The following is a 20172-nucleotide window of genomic DNA, read 5'->3' on the forward strand; positions in this document are numbered from 1 at the left end:
ATATTAAATATAGCCAGGGCAGATGATGTTTAACCCCCTGGATGTCACTGAACAGAGCTTGTCATGAGAGTTGAACACTGGGCATTCCTCTAAAGGCAGTGTTAATGGCAGTCCTCATCATCCCCAGTTTCCCCTCACCGTTGCCCAGTCATGTAAGTTGGGATGAGAGATTGTTACAGCTATGAAGGAGGTCAACTGTTGAGTTTCCTGGTTGAGATTGGATTTGAGCCCTAGGTCCCCAGGTCATCCAACACGTGGTATCTTCTTAGCTCTATAGCCCAAACATCCTTGTTCTACTCCTGGGTCTTGAGCACAACTTGAATGCTGTCCATTTTAAAGATGGAACTTTGGCAGTGGAACCTCTTGGCTCAATGGATTTTCTGAGGAAAAAATCCAGCCCGGAGGTGGCAGCTGAGCCCTTCCCATGTAACAGAACATCCTTGTCTTTTAGTCCGGATGTTCCACACATCTGGCCACTTGTTCCTTTCGAAAAGACACACTCATGTGACTTCACATTGATTAATATTAATAGAGTCATTAAAACATTTTTGATGGATGAAAAGTAACATTTACTGAAATTCCAGAAAGATAATTCGAACCCCTCTCTTACCATGTGCACTAGAAGCAGCTCTTTCTCTCCCTAAATGTAGCTTCACTTTTTCCTGAGAAACGTCCGCTTCAACAACAGTGCTGGGGATGAAATCTTTTTTAACGAGAATGGGGACCTGGAATTTGGGTACGACGTCAACAACTTGGTGACCTTCCCCAATCGGTCCTTCCGGAGAGTGCGTGTTGGTTGGATCGATCCTCATAGTCCTGATGGAAAGACGTTCACCATTAATGGAGGTGCCGTTGTGTGGAATCCCAAGTTCAATCAGGTGTCCATTCCTTTGTGGAAGGCTTCAAGCCACCAGATCCTCCCTGATGTTTAGAAATCAACCCCATGATTTAAGCATTACCACACTGGGTTTGAGAAGAAGAAGTTGTATTGAGATCTCATGCAAGAAGGGATAGATCTCCAGAGTTCTTGGCCATGAGGAGGGGTCATCCGTAAGGGCTCCATAAGATATTTTAAGAGGCTTGGAAAGGAAATAAGGGGCAATGGAAATGACGGATGAAAACCTGGGGAAAATTAGAATTGGTTTCCAGTTGAAAGACGTGTGCTCCTAGGTCTTTAGTGGAACTTCTTTAGGGGATTTGGACAAGCATTGGTCAAATTTGGTTAAAGTAAGGTTCCTGCATTGATAAGGGAGAGAGACTTGATGTGCTGATAGTTCCCTTCCAACACCATTATTCTATGGACTCAGACACACACAGACATGGCCTCACAAATCTCTTCTTCTCCCTCTCGCTCTTCAGAATTCAAATTACACTTTCTTTTCATGTTTGTCACCTGGTCCATGTTGCCGTTCATGATCAGGGAGATTATTTCTTTCCTGGTCACCCACACCTGAAAAAGAAATTGGCAGTCTCAAATGGAAGCACCCTGCAATTGTCATCATGAACTCGTGGAAATGAGCCTATTTCTCTTAACCTCCCTCTTTTCTTCTTCGATGTCCTTATAGACAGTTCCTCATGCCACCTGTGTGGAGAGCTGCCACCCCGGTTACAGCAAGATTGTCCAGCAGGGGAAGCCAGTCTGTTGTTACCAATGTGCTCGGTGCCCGGAAGGCAGAATTTCCATCCATGCTGGTAATTGGAGGACAGAGTGAGACGGGGTCCCTGCTTTTTAATACTGGTCACATACCAACCCTTTTTCACTAAGGTGGTTGCAAGGAGGGATGTCCAGAGATCTATGGCTTACTCAGTGCTACAATAAAGGAGCCCAGGCAGGGGTCCTTCTGGATGACATGCCCAGTCAATTCCTCCCTGGTTCTGTATATTTCCATTTCAGTGTTTTGTTTTTTTAAAAAAACGAGTGCAAGTGGCTTTGGACTGGGATTGAGGAAGGCTACACAGCACCATGAATTTTAGGGATGCGGACGTCGGGAGGGTTTTATTTATCTCTCCTGGAATGAATTCCCTTTGCAGGTGGTGAGCATCAGAACAATGGAATCATTTTGGGGGAAACAAGATAACCAAAGGTCAGGTATACTTTGGTTTGGATCCCTGCATTGAGCAGGGGTTTGGACTCCTTGGCCTTATAGATCTCTTCCAACTCAATTCTTCTAGGATTCTGTGCCCTTGTCCTACCTGGGCTGGGTTGCTTCCCGGAGGGTGACTAACTGGGAAAGCTTCCTGTGAGCCTCTTTTCCCAACATGTCCAAACCCCATACTCCTTGGTGCTCCAGGGAGAACAAAGCAAGCAGGTGGAGAAGGAAGGGAATAAAGTATATGTCGCAAAGCAAATCCAATAGAAAAAAAACCCTTCCAGTTCACCCTTTGAAGAAAACCTTTGTTTTAGAGTGTCTTTTATTTCTAAGCTTTTGAAATGAATTTGCCTTCCTTCGTGAGAGGAAACATTTTTGAACACTTGTGGTTTTCTTTCTGGATTTTAGATGTAGAACGATGTGAGAAGTGCTATGAAGATCGGTATCCAAGCCAGGGCCAGGATCACTGCCTCTTGAAAAGTCTGTCTTACTTGTCCTACAGAGAACCTTTGGGAGCAACTTTGGGGTGTTGTGCCTTTTTGTTATCTGGACTGACCGTTCTGGTGATGGGGGTCTTCCTTCACTCCCGGCACACTCCCCTTGTCAAGGCCAACAACTGGAAGCTCACCTGTGTCCTGCTCTCTTCTCTCTTCCTGGGCTTCCTCTGCCCCTTCCTCTTCATCGGTTGGCCTGGGAAGATCTCCTGCCTCCTGAGGCAAACCACCTTTGGCAGCATCTTCACTGTGGCTGTTTCGTGTGTTTTGGCTAAAACCGTCACAGTGGTTCTGGCCTTCATGGCCACCAAACCTGGAAGCAGGGCCAGGATGTGGGTGGGAAACAGGTTGGGAGTGTCCCTGGTGGTTCTCGGTTCACTTATTCAAGGTGGCATCTGCATCGTGTGGCTGGCGACCTCACCCCCTTTCCCAGAGTTTGACAGGAACTCTCAAATGGACCAGATCATCGTGCAGTGCAATGAAGGCTCAGACAGGATGTTCTACCTTGTCTTAGGTTACATGGTCCTTCTGGCCATCACCAGCTTCATCGTGGCTTTCTTTGCCAGAAGGTTGCCCGATAGTTTCAATGAAGCCAAGCTGCTCACCTTCAGCATGTTGGTGTTTTGCAGTGTGTGGGTGTCCTTTGTGCCCACCTACTTGAGCACCAAAGGGAAATACATGGTGGCTGTGGAGATCTTCTCCATCTTGGCTTCCAACCTTGGTCTACTGGGCTGTATCTTCTTCCCAAAATGCTACATTATAATTCTGAGACCAAAACTCAACACCAGAGAACAATTAGTAAGAAAAAAGTAAGGCTGACAGTGGGTTATTTGGGCTCTTTAGATCCTTGACCTATTTCTTTTTCATACAGTCCTACAGTAGTTATTAAAGAAAAGCTACAATGGTTCAGACTATGTAGGAGTTAGGGATGTCCTTTCGCCTCCAGCACGCGAGCCACAGATAACTCTTTTGCAGTGTGGCTGTCCAGCTAGAATCTCGTCCTTCCTTTCTTCTTATAAAAGGATGCAAGGCCACAGACATCCTTGGACTCAACCCTTTTGGGCCTTGATAGGTTAAAAGCAGGGCTTTGAATTGTGATGGGAAGCAGATGAATAACCAGCAGAGCTGTTGGAAGAGGTGATTATGTGGCCTTGTAACCAGGCCGGGTTATCTATTTTGCTGCTGTGTTTCTATACACTTTTCAGAGGCAGGCCCACCTGTTAAGAATGGAGCAAGTGCCAATGTAGTGCTTTGTAAGGAAGATTCAACATTTCTTAGAGATCAGGTCTGCATATGAGAAACTAACTGCTTTGCTGAGATGCGAGAAATTGCAACCCATGCACATAATCCTCGAGGAACAATGAATGGCTACATACTTTTGTTTCCTTTTTAGAACTGTATAAAAAGTTGAACCCTGTTGATCTCGGGGTCCCCACCCTGCTGGGCACCTGAGTGTACACTTGTTTTAGCTGAATAAACCTGTCGCCCTTTCCTCCAAGAAACTTTCCACTCGTTATTATTGCTTGGGCCTTACGTTAATAGAATTAGCTGAGGCACCATGGAGCGAGTTGGAGGAAGTGAGCCAGAAGATCATTAAAGCAAGTGTTTCTGTGCCAAAGTCAAAGTCCTAGTTTGAACCTCTAAAGGCCTAAATGGTTTCGGTCTGGGGATGGTATTGTGACTGCACAGGGTGGATAGAAAGAGGCAGGAATTTGGTGGGAGCTGTTCCTGTATGCTGGAATAGATAGTGCCAAGTTTCAAGTCTAATCCCAGGCTAGTCCTGAGCTCCAGATACTAAAAATTCAAACATCTGATTATATGAGAATTTTTTAAGTAATAGAATCAGGTTTGAGTGTTTCCCACTGTTGTCATGTGGTTCAGAACCACGTAGAGCACCAGGTTAGCAGTTCAGCATCCTCGTCTACTGATAACGGATTTCGAAGAAACTCTGAGACCACAGGCTGAGGCCTTACAACATCACTAGACTCAATTCCAGGGATGTTATGAGGCGAGGCCATGTGACGCGCCAGGGACAGGTCAGACTGAAATTGGGAGCCACCCCAGGTTCCATGGTGTCTCAGGACCAAGAAACAGACTTTATCCTCCATTGGGTATCACTTCTCCCGAGTTGAGTCTCCATCCTTCAGACCTGGCAACCCAAATGGGACCTGATTTCTCATGCCGGGGACTCCACCCCCCCAATTGCGTCCCAAAAGATCAAATCAAAGTTTTAAAGCATGGAGGATAGGGTATTGTTTGTATATATGTTGCGACCTTACACAGATACCAATGCTCATGAGCCCAATAAACAACTATTTACTGATTAAGCTTCACTTCCAGTTTCCTTCCTCTGTAGCATTTCCTATAGCATGAGACAACATATAAGTCTGGACTTTGCATTCAGTAAATGTTATTGGATCTTATTCTCAACACAATGAGTCACTCTGTTTATTGAGCTTGGTTGGTTGCCTGAGCCCCCCTTTGTCAAATCCCCCAGTTTTTTCTCACTTGCAATGGGAGACCCATGAACGAACATGCATAGGATCTCAAAAGGGTGTGATCCTTAGCTTTTGGATGGTATTTCATTCTCTCTATGCTGGAACTGATAGTAGGATCCCACATCATAGCAACAGGTTTCCTCTGGTTTTCCCTGGCTGACCAGGGCCTTGGGGTTCAGGAAATCCTCTGCCCTACAATTATCCCAACCATTATGTTTGACATCTGCTTCCTTTGCAAAATTTACAGGCCCCTGGGCCCCTTAGCAGAATTGAGCATAACAAGTTGTTCTCCTAACCTGCTAATATATAGTCTTGTCTGCCTCTTCCTGTGAGTAAACCCTGTGGAACCTTACGGCCCATGGACTCCAATCCATAAAATGAGATGACAGAGAAGTCTGGACTTTGTCTGGACTCAGTAAATGTTATTGGATCTTATGCTCAACAAGTTGAGTCATTCTAGTTATGGAACTTAGTTGGTTGTCCAATCCCCCCCTTGCCAACCCCCCAGTTTCTTCCCATTTGCAAAGGGAGACCCATGAACCAGCATGAACACTATATCTCAAGAGGTTGCATCCCCTATTTCTTCTATTGTCTCATTTCATTCTGTTTGTGGCAGAAGCTACAGTGAAATCACGGACCAGAGAAACATATTTCCTCTGGCTATACCTGGTTAAACAGGGACATGGGGAAAAGGGCATCATCTGCCCTATAATTAGCAAAATCAGTATGATTGACTCCTGCTGCCTGTGCAAATTCCACGGGTCCCACGGGCCACTTGGCAAAATCCAGCACAACAACTCAGTCTCTTTACACGGCTAAACATATAAAGCAATCCTATCTTTCCTTTCTTGTGAGTAAGCCCCATGGAATGTAAGGAGAGGCAGGCTGTGGGCTCCACTTCAAGGCAAAGTTAGTTGTGCAGAAATAGAGAACCCGTAGTTGATGCAGGGTGATTCCTTTGAAGTGAAGTTTGATTGAGGAACCTTGAGTCAGCTCTTAGGTGGAAAGCTATACTTAGAATCTCTCTTTTGTCTTTGATGAGTTGTTTCTTGTGCTGTCTAAGGAAGGGCATTGAACTCACCAGCTTAGAAATTGTCAGTTAGGTGACAATGCGGGTCTGCCTTTCCAACTGGTGCCATTTTTTGCTGGCTTTTAGGTTAGTCTTCCTCCTCCTCCGCCTCCTCCTCTTTGTCTTTCCTCCTACGTCCAGCAAGAGTTTGAACACCCTCAGATATAGGAGAGAGCCAGATGTTCCATATACTCTCCCTCCTTCCAGAAAAGATGTTCTCATTGGAGAAACTGTGTCTATGATCTTTTCTGAAATGCCTTCACTCCAGTTTAAGGTGCGTCCAGAGACCTCATCAAGAGGAATGTAAGTACCTCTTTATTATTTGGAGGGACTGTACTGGATCTGTGGTGGTGCAAAAGCACTCTGCCTAAATTATCTGGCTTTAGACTGAGTGCTTTTTCACCCATCTATGGGCTTTCAAAAAGTTGCTACTTAAAAGTACCAAAAGAATTGCAAAGACTGGCTGGTTGATTCAATTTGGACCAAGAAAGAACGGCACTCAAGCAAGTGGCTAAGGGCTCCCAGAGGACTTTTCCTCCCATTGTGCACACCCCATAGTCTTCTGCATGAAGCAGCCCAAACATGATATCCATTGAAAGATCCTTCCACTGTCCTACACTACCCACAAAAAGCGGTCTAGTCTCCTAAGGTCTAGACTGTAGGTTGGAGACTTGTCCCCCACCTTAATTAAAAACACAGAAATCAGAGGTCCTAATAGTGTAACAGGGACTGGGTGGCATATCTAAAATCCGGGCAAACCCATTCAACTAGGCCACATCATATCTCAAAGTTTTCATTCCTTTCTGGATATTTTTCAAATGATGGCATTGCCCACATTTCTGCAGAGCGGCGCATTCACAGAATGATATCTTGGATGGATGCTGTGATACCAACAGAAATTTGGTGTCCCCCAGAACACTTTAATTAGGTGTGAATGTTCCCCAGAGGCGATACTAGGTGTTGTTGGTCACTTAGCAGAAAGTTTGAGATCAACCACGAGAGTGATCAAATGAGAGTGCATGGGTTTTTGATCAGTGAAATGACCTAAGAGTTCCTCATGTTTGTTGTCCGAAAACAAGTATTTTGTCTAGTTCCACAAGAGGGACAAATGAAAGATTCGCCCAATAATTCAGATGGAGAAAGACGCCCAAATTGGTTTTGCTTGGAAGATCATCAACCAGCACTTTATAGCACTTCATTTCCTTTCTTTCTGTAATGTCACGACATAAGACCCTGTGAAACTCTCATTCCAGCATCATCCCTAAAAACTACCAGCACGTCCTGGCCTTTCTGTTTGCCATTCATGAGATCAACAACAACAACAAGCTGTTGCCAAATACCACACTGGGATCTGTCGTGGCTGATGACTTGTTCAGTGCACGGAGAGCCTGTGAGGCCTCCCTCGATCTGCTTTTCAAATCACAGGGGAATGTGTTGAACTACTCCTGTGAGAAGGGGGCAAGGCTCCTGGCCGTCATCGGTGCCTTAACCTCCCCCAGCTCCATCCAGATGGCCAACGTCTTAAGCACCTACAAAGTGCCACAGGTATGTCGTTTCATGTGCGGGCAGAGAGAAAGCCTTTAAGAAGGAGACGATGGGAGATTGTATTTGGAGAGGGGGTTGGTTATGCTTGGATCAGAAAGGGTGCCCCATTTGCAAATGGGAGAGAGAGAGAGACAGAGAGAGCTGCTCTTGCCTTGATACTCATCATCAGCTCCCTGTGTGTTTTGACCATAGATTTCACACTGAAAGGGATCTACTCCCCCGTAGAGATGCTGCCAACTCAGCCTTGCTAGGGACTGCTTGGGATCAGCTGCCAAGGGCCCACCTTCTCTATAGCTTTGAGTAACCTTTGAACTGCAGAGCTGGAAGGGACCCGATGGATCCTCAAGGCCAGCCTCTTTCCGGGAAGCACAATGGGGAATAGAACTCCCAACCTCTGACTCCGGAGCCAGAGATCAAAACCACTGAGTAATCCAGCAGTTTTCAAGAAGTCCTTCACATGAGCACTTAGAATTCGAGAGTTTCGCTTTTTAGAAGTAAACCAAAGACATGGCTATTTAGGTGGGCTTTCCCTCCAGCTGTATTTTTAATATCTGTATTTTTATATCTTTGATTTTTGTATGTTATTGGTTTTATTGTTTTTAAACTTTGTTATGCCACCCAGAGTAGACTATCCTTCTAGATGGGCGGGGTATAAATTTAATAAAATAAATAAATTAAGTAGAAAAGCAATCATGTAGTCTTTCCACCAGCTTGTTTTCAAGCCTCTCTGCAAAAGCATAAAGTATTGTGTGTGTGAGAAAAGAGCTTCCGTCTATCTACTTTATCCGTCCCCTCCATACTTTTTTACATATCAGTCATGACTACCTAGCTTGGAATTGGCCTTCTTCACTACCACCGCTCGCTGGGTTGACACTTTGTTCGAGCCGTCCACCAGCTCACCAAAATATCTTTCCTGATCTGTCATGGACAGCTCAGAACCCATTAGCTAAATTTTTGATTTTTTGCCACAATGTGTATTGCTTTACAAGTTCTTATATTGCAAGGCATCTGCCATTTTTCTGCCCATTCTTCCAGTCTGGAGACATCCTTCTGGAGATCCTCCTGTAGGCTCTTCACAATCCCTCCTGATCTTCACTACCCAGAAAAGTTTTCTGTCATCTGCAAACGTGGCCACCAGCACATGAATGATGACCCAATGATTTGTTATTTCTAGGACACAAATAATTTTTTTATTCCCCTCTTGCTCTAGCTTTCCTACGGCTCTTTTGACCCTGTCTTGAGTGACCAAACCCAGTTCCCCTTTTTCTTCCGGATGATTCCGAATGAAGAACCTCAATACGATGGGATTGTTGAGCTGCTCAAATATTTTGCGTGGAAGTGGATTGGCCTCCTCCTGTCCAGCGATGGCACTGGGGAAGCATTTCTCCGAACCCTGAGGCCACGGCTCTTGCAGAACAACATCTGTGTGGCAGTGACTGAATTCCTTCCACTGGTGACAAGTCACACTTCGAACAAGACAGTTACTACTCTCCTGAGAAGTCTGTTCTCTGCACTCTGGTTGCACCCACTCAATGTATGGCTCGTCCATGGAGACGGCCAATCTATGGAAGGTTTACGAATAGTTCTAGTTAACTCAGAAATTGTCTGGAATCGGCCAATGGAAAAAGTTTGGATCATAACAGCCCAGTGGGATTTCACCTCTGTTCTCCCTTGGGATCCATTCACAGAAAAGTCCCTCAATGGCACCTTGTCCTTCTCGCTTCACTCCAATGTGGTGCCAGGATTTCAAGATTTTCTTGAGAGTTTGAACCCCTATAACTCAAATGTTGTCTACTTCCAAGTATTCTGGCAAACTGCATTCATGTGCTCACTTCCAGAGTATGACTTCCCTTTATTAAGTACCTGCAGTGGGGAAGAGAGTCTTGGGCGCCTCTCTCGGTCCGTGTTTGAGCTGGAAATGTCTGGGCAGAGCTACAGTATCTACAATGCAGTCTACGCTGTGGCACATGCTCTCCATGCCATGTCCTCACCCACAGCAAAAGAGAGAGCAATGAGGACTAGAGACAGAGAGGGTCGTTTGGCTGGTCAACCTTGGCAGGTAAGTTAGGCTTCCTCCAGGCTGCAGACGAAGTGTAAGGAGCTTCCTTGTGCACAGATAGAGAAATTGTGTATAGTATATCTTGAAGAAATAGTACCAACATGTAAGGAGAATTCCAGGATTAATGCCACAATTTAGTTCCCGATTTCTTCCAGAACCTGGTGAACATCCTCATCTTTTAGTCCAAAAGTTCCACAAATCTGGCCATGTATTCCTTTTGAATAGATACACTCGTGGGACTTCACATTGATTAATATTAATAGAGTCATGAAAACATTTTTGATGAAGGAAAAGTTGCATTTACTGAAATTCCAGAATGATAATTCCAACCCCTCTCTTGCCATTTGCACTAGAAGCAGCTCTTTCTCTCCCTAAATGTAGCTTCACTTTTTCCTGAGAAACGTCCGCTTCAACAACAGTGCTGGCAATGAAATCTTTTTCAACGACAACGGGGACCTGGAGTTTGGGTACGACGTCAACAACTTGGTAACCTTCCCCAATCGGTCCTTCCGGAGAGTGCGTGTTGGTTGGATCGATCCTCATGGTCCTGATGGAAAGAAGTTCACCCTGAATGGAAGTGCCATTGTGTGGAATCCCAAGTTCAATCAGGTGTCCATTCCTTTGTGGAAGGCTTCAAGCCAACAGATCCTTCCTGATGTTTAGAAATGAACCCCATGATTTATTGGGGTTCAGGCAATGAGGAGGCTGATGGGCTTTGTGGTGATCACAGGATAATAGGACAGCAAAGAGTCTCCTAGCAATAGATAGAAGAAGTCAGCCACACATACAAATGGATGTCTGTCAGCAGTACCCCTGGTGGGTGACTCAGCAAGGAAGCAGAATGAGAAGTCGTGGTCTTCTTCTGACTCTCTGCCCCCAGGAGACTGTCCTTTTATTAACATTACAATGTCACAGGTAGTGACAGCATTACAGATAGTAGACACAGTTCAGATAGGACAATGGTTACATCATGTTATTAGTGTTGGTCTGGAGAAAAGCAATTAATCAAGCCCTCTGATTGGCCTAAGGGAAGGCCTGTATAGCAAGCTCTCTATGATAATGAGAGAGGAATGGTGGCAGCTCCTTCCCTCAGAAGCATCCACAGGATGCTAGGAGAGTTTTCCCTCACTAGAACACCCATGTGGCTTAGCAACCTTGGGAATGGCACCCCCACATTTCCCCCTTCTCTTTTTTATTAAGCAAAGGAATATATCCCTTAATTTGCTTGAGGATTACATATAAGTCCTTTCTACTAAGGCCAGAAGGCCTAGGTTTGCAACAAACAGTTATTACTGAAAAGAACATTGGAATGCATTGAATAAAACAACAGCAGATTACAAGAAGTGCAAAAATCATAATTGCATACATCAATACAGTGCAAAGCCATCCAAAGTTAGGTAGCCAGGAGAACGGGCTGAGGTTGAACCCGGACAAGACGGAGGTACTGAGGGTGGGCGCCCCCACACCTGGGGACATGGGAAACTCCCTCATTTTTGGGGGGGTGACCCTGCCCGTCAGGGATGGGGTCCGTAGCTTGGGTGTCCATCTTGACCCGGCGCTCACCATGGAGACCCAGGTGGCGTCCGTGGTCCGTTCCGCTTTTTTCCATCTCAGGCGGATAGCCCAGCTGCGGCCCTACCTTGATGTGGGGTCTCTCACCACTCTGGTGCATGCGCTTGTAGTCTCGAAATTAGACCACTGTAATGCGCTCTACGTGGGGCTACCTTTGAGATTGCTGCGGAAACTACAGGTGGTGCAGAATGCGGCGGCCAGACTACTCAGTGGGCTGAGAAGATACCAACATATCTCCCCCACTCTGGCCGCATTGCATTGGCTGCCCATCCGATTCCGCATTGATTTCAAAGTATTAACGCTTACTTACAAAGCCCTAAACGGTTTAGGACCTCGATACTTGGCGGAACGCCTTCTCCCGCCTAGATCTACCCGTGTCACTCGCGCGAGCCAGGAGATAAGGCTGAGGAGCCTAACGCCGAGAGAGGCCCGAAAGGAAAAGACCAGAATCCGGGCCTTCTCGGCGGTGGCTCCTCGCCTTTGGAACAACTTGCCCCCTGAGATTCGCGAGGCTCCCTCGCTGGGTATTTTTAAGAAACAACTAAAAACATTGATGTATAGGCGGGCCTTCCCAACAGAAAACCCTTGACGATCTTTTTCTTATTCTGTTCTTTATTTTTTTAATTTACGTTTCTGCTGTAAAGTTTTAAAATTACATTGTTGTTTTTACTGTAAGCCGCCTAGAGTGGTCTAATATGATCAGATAGGCGGGATAGAAATAAAATAAATAAATAAATAAATATAAATAATAAACTGTCCCACCAAGAAGAAAGAATGTCTTGGCGTATGTTATTGGCAAGTTGTGTCATCTGAGCAAGCTGATTGTTCACTGCACGGCTATTATCAGATAAATTGAAGCAACAGAGATTATTAAAAGACTCACAACCAATATGATTGCGCAGTAGGAGATAATCCAAGGCTGTACGGTTGTCTAAAATAGCATTACATAGTTCACGTTGTTCATGATTAAAAAGGGAAATAGCAGTGGAAGTGTGGTTAATGGTCTCAGCTAAGGTGCATGCGAGGTTTGCGAGTGTGCATGTGTTATAGACTGCAAGGCCAGAAATGCCAACAAGTGATGTGGCTAATGAAACATTAGCCACATTAGCTTTGGATAACAGAGTAACTTTATCATTACAGGTACTATCAAGAGATAAGCTTTCCCATCTCACCCGAGGCAAGGAGTTCTGCAAAGCAGGATGTTGCATTAAGTTGATGGCTAATCTACTAAGGCAGCATTCTGTGTCTCACAGATTGGCTGGAATGTAGCTAAATGTATGTTGACCACATGTAAAAACCAGCGGGGGGGCAGGATGACATGGGCCCAGTTAAATGAAATATTAACTTCATGAGAACAAGTCCATGTGGCTTTTGGTGTTGCAATGCATTTGTCAGAAGAGCAATTAACTATCCTTGCACACTTTGTGTTGTCATTAATAGCGACAATAGGAGTATACAACGAGAAAGCATCAATGGGTACCTTTCTTGTTATGTGTCCCCATTCATGGGAAGCAGAGTACTTAACAAGAGATGCGTTGAATCACTGGCCTAGCTCCTTATGATTGGCAATATCAGATGGTTCCTTACAGACAGGAATTATGGTAAGCAAGTTCCCAGTAAACCATAGATGGCATAAGCTTCTTGCAGGCAAAAGTGAGAAACATTGACTATACAGGCCAAATTTTCCCAGATGTTATATTGAAGACGCACATGCAGGTCGTCTGGAGCTTTTGCAAAACCTACTGGAACAGTTCCAAGAGTGAGGAAGCAGCATAGGAGCATGAAAGAGTTAATGTTTATCTGGGCAATGACAGCAGCAAGGAAAGATTCAGGGGTCTCTGGGATGTTCTGACGGTTCAGGTTACACTTTGCATCAGAAAGTTTTTTGGTTGAGTACCCTCAAGTCTGGTCAGGCACTTCTGACATGCAGCCATCTGATTTAGAGTTAGGGTTAGGGTTATCACTGGGTGAAAATCTGGAATGGAGTTTTTCAGGTTGCAAGATCAGGTCATCCTTTCCATGGTAGGACATCACACACCAAGCTGATCCACCAGGGCCTGTGAAAGTAAGCAGAGCTGCAGCAGCTGGGCTGCAACTCAAAGTTAGGAAAGGGAAAAAAATCTTTAAAGGAATGTCAAGAGGCTGCTCATAAATCTCCAGCAGCCATTCCATAGGATCCTGTGTTGATAATAATGTTTGCTCATCTGCAGAGACATATAAATGAATCAATGCTATTGAATGTTGAGGGAAAGAATGGAATCTGGGTCCTGTGTTGTTTATTGGAGCAATAAGAACAAATGTAGAGGAGTATGGTTGTTCACCTGGAAGGAATATTCATTAGGATTGCATCTGGTTGTGGAATAGCTTGAAAAGGGAAAAAAGTCTGGTGTGTCCCTCTAGTGCAACCTTGGGTCCCCAGATGTTCTTGGACTAAACCTCCCAGAAGCCTTCACCACCACCTCTGCTGGCCAGGATTTCTGGGAGTTGAAGTCCAAGAACATCTGGAGGCCCAAGGCTGGGGACCACGGCTGTAATGGACAGAGAAATTAATGTCAGGTGTAGCAAAATCAGGAGGGAGGAGATAAAGGACAGAGTCTGCGCAAGAATCTTGCTTTGAGGTTATTTTTAGCAGTTGGATATGAGCATCCGTGGTTAAAAAAAAATTTGAGAAGGGTTGCCAAGATCAGAGAAGGCTGAAGGTACAAGTCAGGTTTGAAATGCGATAAACAGTGGCTCTTCAAAGCCATGAATTGCCTGGTACAATGGCATTCTTTTGGCAGAACGCCTGGAATTACTGATAAGGGGTCTGAAGAAAGTCTGGGCATTGCGCCAGTACAGACCTTGAGGCTGATAGCCACAGAGGCAAAAAAAAATGAATGAAGATTTTCATGGAGTGTTTCATCCTGCATTGAATGCGTGTATGGGATGTGTGATAGGTCCCATCATGCTGAGGTACTCAGGAAACTGATGCCCCTGGCATGTAGCAAACAGGGGTTGTAATTCATGCTTTAGGTAAGGGCTCATGAATGCAGGAACCCAAGGCAAATTGCCAAGCCATGCAAGGTATGATGGAATCTGTAGTTCTGGTAAAAACATGGAACATGTAGTGTCCATGATGTCATTTGCCAAAGTGAAAGTTTTAGGTGTTGTTTACAAGTCCTCTGGAGGCATGCAGAAACCTGTTTGTTGAAAGAAAGTATTGAGAGGTGTCGGGAATGAAGCAGAGAGAAAAAATTCAGGGTTTTCCAGACAGATTTGTTCTGTGGTCATATTCACATAACCAGCAGATGTGCAAAGGTGTAGAACACCAGCATATGTTTGAAAAAAAAAAGGCAATGTTGTACACAGGGAGTGTAAAATCAGATTTTTCCCTGTCTTGTGATGCCATTGGTGAGGCAATAAGCCAGTCTTTGAGACAATTGTGTGGAAGGAAGTCTGAATTAGACCAAACCACATGTTGAACCATATTTTGAAGCATCCTTAGGTAGAATGCAGTTGGCAACTTTCTGAATGTTAAGTACTGGCTGCGTAGGAGAAACCTCAAGCCAGTCTGCTTTGTGCATGAAATTCGCATCATGTGCCAAATCTTTAGCTCTGTTTTCAAGAACTGCTTTGAAGTTCTGATTAGGATGAGGGGATATACTGTCAACCTCGTTAATTGTAGCATCAACAAAAGTAGTTGTTACTTTTAGAAATTTACTGGATGTCTCATGATTTTTTTTTTTACTCTTTCAGTAGAAACTTGTTGTTTAAGGAAGATACCAGGTGTCTTATCTTTTGAGATGTTGGGAGGGGGAGCAAAATAATGTGTGGGAACTCAAATTGAGTGTGTGTGGGGGTAATAGGAACTGTATTAGCATCTGCGTCAGAAGGTAGAAAAGGGGGGAGAAAGCCGGGGGTTGTGGGGGGGGGCTTACACTGGCTGTTATGAGAAGCAAAAAAGAGGGGGAGAAAGGTGGGTAGGGCTGGGGGGGGGAATGAGAGAGGCTGTAGAAGCCTGAGGGAGAAAAAGGGAGGGCTCAGATGAGGGGGTAATTGAAGCTGAGCCAATTTTAGATGCGTAGCTTGGAGAAGTTTGATTACAGAAGCCATTTTTAGAGGAAAAATTACTTCTATAATGAGGGGTTTTTTTTCAGGTAGCTGGGCAGGGGGGTTTTCAGGGTGAAGAGTTTTTGGACAATTTAACAGAAAGGTTTTGAGTTCCTTTTCTTGAGGAAGAAGAGGATTTTCAAGCTGTGAGATGGCATACACACATTTAAAACATCATTTGACACCACATTAGGGTGTTTGTGAAGTTCAGTTCCAATAAAATGCCACATGGACAGATTTAAGGAGCCTTTCTCTGGGTAAAACGGACAGAGAGAACTTATCTCTGTCAAATTTTTCCAGTAGTTGTTCAGATTGGTCATTAAAAAGCTTTTTCCTTTGCAAGAGATAAATTAACTCTTGTTTAATTTTCTCTTGACATGGAGATAAGGAGGGTGAGAGAAAATTCCCCATGTCTTTAGCCAGAAAGTATGTTTAGAGAGATAGATTGATGTGTTCTTGTTTTGACAGAAAAGACTCACCCCTGTGATCCCTTAGGATGATTTAGATGTCTTAGACCTGGCCGGTCGATGAGGTGAGCTGTGGGATCGCCTGCTGGTGATGTTAGTCTTTCTTTCCTTGGAATTTTCTTCCTTGGAAGCTCCTGTCCTTGGAAGCTTCTGTTGTCAGAAGGCTAGAGGCAGTTCCTTAAGCCTTCCTCGGGAGCCTGTTTTATGTGCCTGAATTAAACTTGCAATGTCTTTTTCCTTGCCCGAAGATTGGGCACCAATTGTTGGGGTTCAGGCAATGGGGAGGCTGATGGGCTTTGTGGTGATCACCAGATAATAAGATAGCAAAGAGTCTCCTAGCAATAGATAGAAGAAGTCAGCCACACACACAAATGGATGTCTGTCAGCAGTACCCCTGGTGGGCGACTCAGCAAGGAAGCAAAATGAGAAGTCGTGGTCTTCTTCTGACTCTCTGGCCCCAGGAGACTGTCCTTTTATTAACAACCTTGGGAATGGTACCCTCACAATGATTTAAGCATTACCACACTGGGTTTGAGAAGAAGAGGTTGTATTGAGATCTCATATATGAAGGGATAAATGTCCAGAGTTCTTGGCCATGAGGAGGGCTCATCCATAGGGGCTCCATAACATATTTTAAGGGGCTTGGAAAGGCAATAAGGGGCAATGGAAATGAGGGAGGAAAACCTGGGGAAAATCAGAATTGGTTTCCATTTGAAAGACGTGTGCTCCTAGGTCTTTAGTGGAACTTCTTTAGGGGATTTGGACAAGCATTGGTTAAATTCGGTTTAAGTAACGTTCCTGATTTGATAAGGGAGAGAGACTTGATGGGCTAATAGGTTCCTTCCAATGCCGTTATTCTATGTACTCTGACACACAGAGACATGGCCTCACAAATCTCTCCTTCTCCCCCCCTCTCTTCCTCTTTGAAAATCAGTTAAAACCTCCATGTTCCACTCTCCAGTTGTTTATGTGGATGAAGGAGTTCATTTTCAGTGGCCTTTGACTGTATGTGTCACAACAGGCTTAGCGTTCTCCCCCTGCCTACAGACTCTCTCCTCATTTTTTCCATTTTCCTTCTCTCCCTGCCGATGTATTACAAGGAAAGGCCAGAGTCTGCCGCCCCTGTTATCTGTTGGCCGAAGTAGGAAGTTCTGGCTCTTTCAGAATTCAAATTTCCCTTTCTTTTCATGTTTGTCCCATTGTCCTTGTTGCCTTTCATGATCAGGGAGATCATTTCCTTCCTGGTCATGCACACCTGAAAAAGAACTTGGCCGTCTGAAATGTAAGCACCTTGCAATAACGTGAACTCGAGGAAATGACCCTATTTCCCTTAACCTCCCTCTTTTCCTTTTGGATGTCCTTATAGACAATTCCTCGTGCCGCCTGTGTGGAGAGCTGCCAGCCCGGTTACAGCAAGATTGTCCAGCAGGGGAAGCCAGTCTGTTGTTACCAATGTGCTCGGTGCCCGGAAGGCAGAATTTCCATCCATGTTGGTAATTGGAAAAAGGGGCAGCTTCAATGAGGACAGAGTGAGACGGGGTCCCTGCTTTTTAATATTGGTCACATACCAACCCTTTTTCACTAAGATGGTTACAGAGATCTATGGCTTACTCTGTGCCCCAGTAAAGGAGTCCAGGCAGGGGTCCTTCTGGATGACATGCCAAGTCAAATCCTTGTCTGGTTCTGTATATTTCCATTTCGGTGGGTATTTTTAAAAAATGGGAGGGAGGCTTTGGATTGGGATTCAAGAACGCTACACAGATCATTAATGTTATGGACGCGGAAGTCGGGAGGGTTTTATTTATCTCTGCTGGAACCAATTCCCTTTGGAGGTGGTGAGCATTAGAACAATGGAAGCATTTTGGGGGAAACAAGACAACCAATGGTCAGGTATCCTTTGGTTTGGATTCCTGCATTGAGCAGGGTTTTGGACTCATTGGCCTTCTAGGTCTCTTCCCACTTAATTCTTCTAGGATTCTATGCCCTTCTACTACCTGGCATGGCTGCTTCCCGGAAGGTTAGTAACTGGAAATGCTTCCTGTGAGCCTCTTCTCCCAACATCTCCGAGCTCCTTGGTGCTTCAGGGAGAAGAAAGCAAGCAGGTGGAGAAGGAAGGGAATAAAGTATAGGTCAGAAAGCAAATCCAAAAGAAAGAAACCTTCCAGTTCACCCTTTGAAGAGAAACTTTGTTTCAAAGTGTCATTTCTTTCTAAGGTTTTGAAATGAATTTGTCTTCGTGAGAGGAAACATTTTTGAACAGTTGTGGTTTTCTTTCTGGATTTTAGATGCAGATCAATGTGAGAAGTGCTATGAAGATCGGTATCCAAGCCAGGGCCAGGATCACTGCCTCTTGAAAAGTGTGGCTTACTTGTCCTACAGAGAACCTTTGGGAGCAACTTTGGGGTGTTGTGCCTTTTTGTTATCTGGACTGACCGTTCTGGTGATGGGGGTCTTCCTTCACTCCCAACACACTCCCCTTGTCAAGGCCAACAACTGGAAGCTCACCTGTGTCCTGCTCTCCTCTCTCTTCCTGGGCTTCCTCTGCCCCTTCCTCTTCATCGGCCGGCCTGGGAAGATCTCCTGCCTTCTGAGGCAAACCACCTTTGGCATCATCTTCACTTTGGCTGTTTCTTGTGTTTTGGCTAAAACCGTCACGGTGGTTCTGGCCTTCATGGCCACCAAACCTGGAAGCAGGGCCAGGATGTGGGTGGGAAATAGGTTGGGAGTGTCCCTGGTAGTTGTCAGTTCACTTATTCAAAGTGGCATCTGCATTGTGTGGCTGGCGACCTCACCCCCTTTCCCAGAGTTTGACAGAAACTCTCAAGTGGACCAGATCATCGTGCAGTGCAATGAAGGCTCAGACAGGATGTTCTACCTTGTCTTGGGTTACATGGTCCTTCTGGCCATCACCAGCTTCATCGTGGCTTTCTTTGCCAGAAGGTTGCCTGATAGTTTCAATGAAGCCAAGCTGCTCACCTTCAGCATGTTGGTGTTTTGCAGTGTGTGGGTCTCCTTTGTGCCCACCTATTTGAGCACCAAAGGGAAATACATGGTGGCCGTGGAGATCTTCTCCATCTTGGCTTCCAACCTTGGTCTACTGGGCTGTATCTTCTTCCCAAAATGCTACATTATAATCTTGAGACCGGACCTAAACACCAGAGAACAATTAGTAAGAAAAAAGTAAGGCTGACAGTGGTTTATTTGGGTTCTTTAGTTCCCTGACTTACTTCTTTTTCATACAGTCCTACAGTAGTTATTAAAGAAAAGATGCAAAGTTTGAGATTGCGTAGGAGTTAGCTATGTCCTTCCACTTCCAGCCTGCGAACCACAGACAACTCTTTCGCAGTATGGTTGTCCAGCTAACATCTCGTCCTTCCTTTCTTCTTAAAATGATACAAGGCCAATGACATCCTTGGAGTCAATCCTTTTGGAGCTTGATAGGTTAAAAGTAGGGCTTTGAATTGTGCTGCGAAGCAGATGAACAAGCAGCAGAGCTGTTGGCAGAGGTTTTTATGTGGCCTTGTAACCAGGTCCGGTTGTCTATATGGCTGCCGTGTTTCTGAACACGTTTCAGAGGCAGGCCCACATGGTAAGAAGGGAGAAAGGGGCAAAGAAAAAGTAGCACTTTTGTAAGGAAGGTTCAGCAATCCTGAGGGATCAGCTGCTCCGCGCATGGGAAACTAACTGCTTTGCTGAGATCCGAGAAATTGAAACCCATGCACATAATCCTTGAGGACCAAGGAACGGCTGCATATTTTTGTTTCTGTTTTAGAACTGTATAAAAACTTGTACCCTGTTGATCTCGGGGTCCCCACCCTGCTGGGCACCTGAGTGCGCAGTTGTTTTATCTGAATAAACCTGTTGCCCTTCATTCCAAGTAACTGTCTGCTTATTCTTATTGCTTGGGCCTTAGCTTAATAGAATTAGCTGAGACACCATGGAGCAAGTTAGAGGAACTGAGCCAGGAGATCATTTAAAAGGCAAGTGTTTCTGTGTCAAATTCAAAGTCCTGGTTCTAACCTCGTACGGTCTAAATTGTGTGGGTCCAGAGATGGCACCATGGCAGAGCAGGGTGGAGAGAAGGAGGCAGGAATCTGGTGGGAGCTTTTCCTGCATGCTGGAATAGATAGTGCCAGATTTCAAGTCTAATCCTAGGCTATTCTGTTCTGAAACCTTTAACGGCATTTAGAAGTTACAACACCACAAGCAAAATAGGAAAATTTAAATTATACAAATTTCACAAATTAGGACCTAGAAAGAGACTTTATCCTCCACCGGTACCACTTCTC

General features: G+C 45.0%; 2 protein-coding genes across 2 annotated transcripts; both read left to right on the top strand.

The window, feature by feature from the left end:
- The first annotated feature begins 1712 nt into the window (after positions 1-1712).
- Positions 1713-6106, top strand: LOC144583763 (vomeronasal type-2 receptor 26-like). The gene has a single exon (XM_078378437.1). The coding sequence runs from the start codon at positions 2432-2434 to the stop codon at positions 3395-3397; it is 966 nt and encodes a 321-aa protein (XP_078234563.1). The 5' UTR covers positions 1713-2431; the 3' UTR covers positions 3398-6106.
- A 2863-nt stretch (positions 6107-8969) lies between these two features.
- LOC144583855 (vomeronasal type-2 receptor 26-like) lies at positions 8970-19754 on the top strand. Its single transcript, XM_078378784.1, has 5 exons — positions 8970-9149; positions 10137-10364; positions 15931-15948; positions 17250-17376; positions 18169-19754. Exons 1-5 carry the CDS (start codon positions 8970-8972, stop codon positions 19065-19067), a joined length of 1452 nt encoding a protein of 483 aa, XP_078234910.1. The 3' UTR covers positions 19068-19754.
- Positions 19755-20172: the final 418 nt, after the last annotated feature.

This window comes from Pogona vitticeps, chromosome 6, assembly GCF_051106095.1.
Source record: "Pogona vitticeps strain Pit_001003342236 chromosome 6, PviZW2.1, whole genome shotgun sequence".
Taxonomy (NCBI): Eukaryota; Metazoa; Chordata; class Lepidosauria; order Squamata; family Agamidae; genus Pogona; species Pogona vitticeps.

What these genes read in the sequence shown, in the direction of transcription:
- LOC144583763 (XM_078378437.1), top strand. Translation starts at nt 2,432, where the DNA reads ATGAATTTGCCTTCCTTCGTGAGAGGAAACATTTTTGAACACTTGTGG.
- LOC144583855 (XM_078378784.1), top strand. Translation starts at nt 8,970, where the DNA reads ATGATTCCGAATGAAGAACCTCAATACGATGGGATTGTTGAGCTGCTC. An exon ending in TGACTGAATTCCTTCCACTG is followed by an intron (nt 9,150 to 10,136) that starts GTGACAAGTCAC and finishes CCCTAAATGTAG; the next exon opens with CTTCACTTTTTCCTGAGAAA. An exon ending in CAGAATTTCCATCCATGTTG is followed by an intron (nt 17,377 to 18,168) that starts GTAATTGGAAAA and finishes TCTGGATTTTAG; the next exon opens with ATGCAGATCAATGTGAGAAG.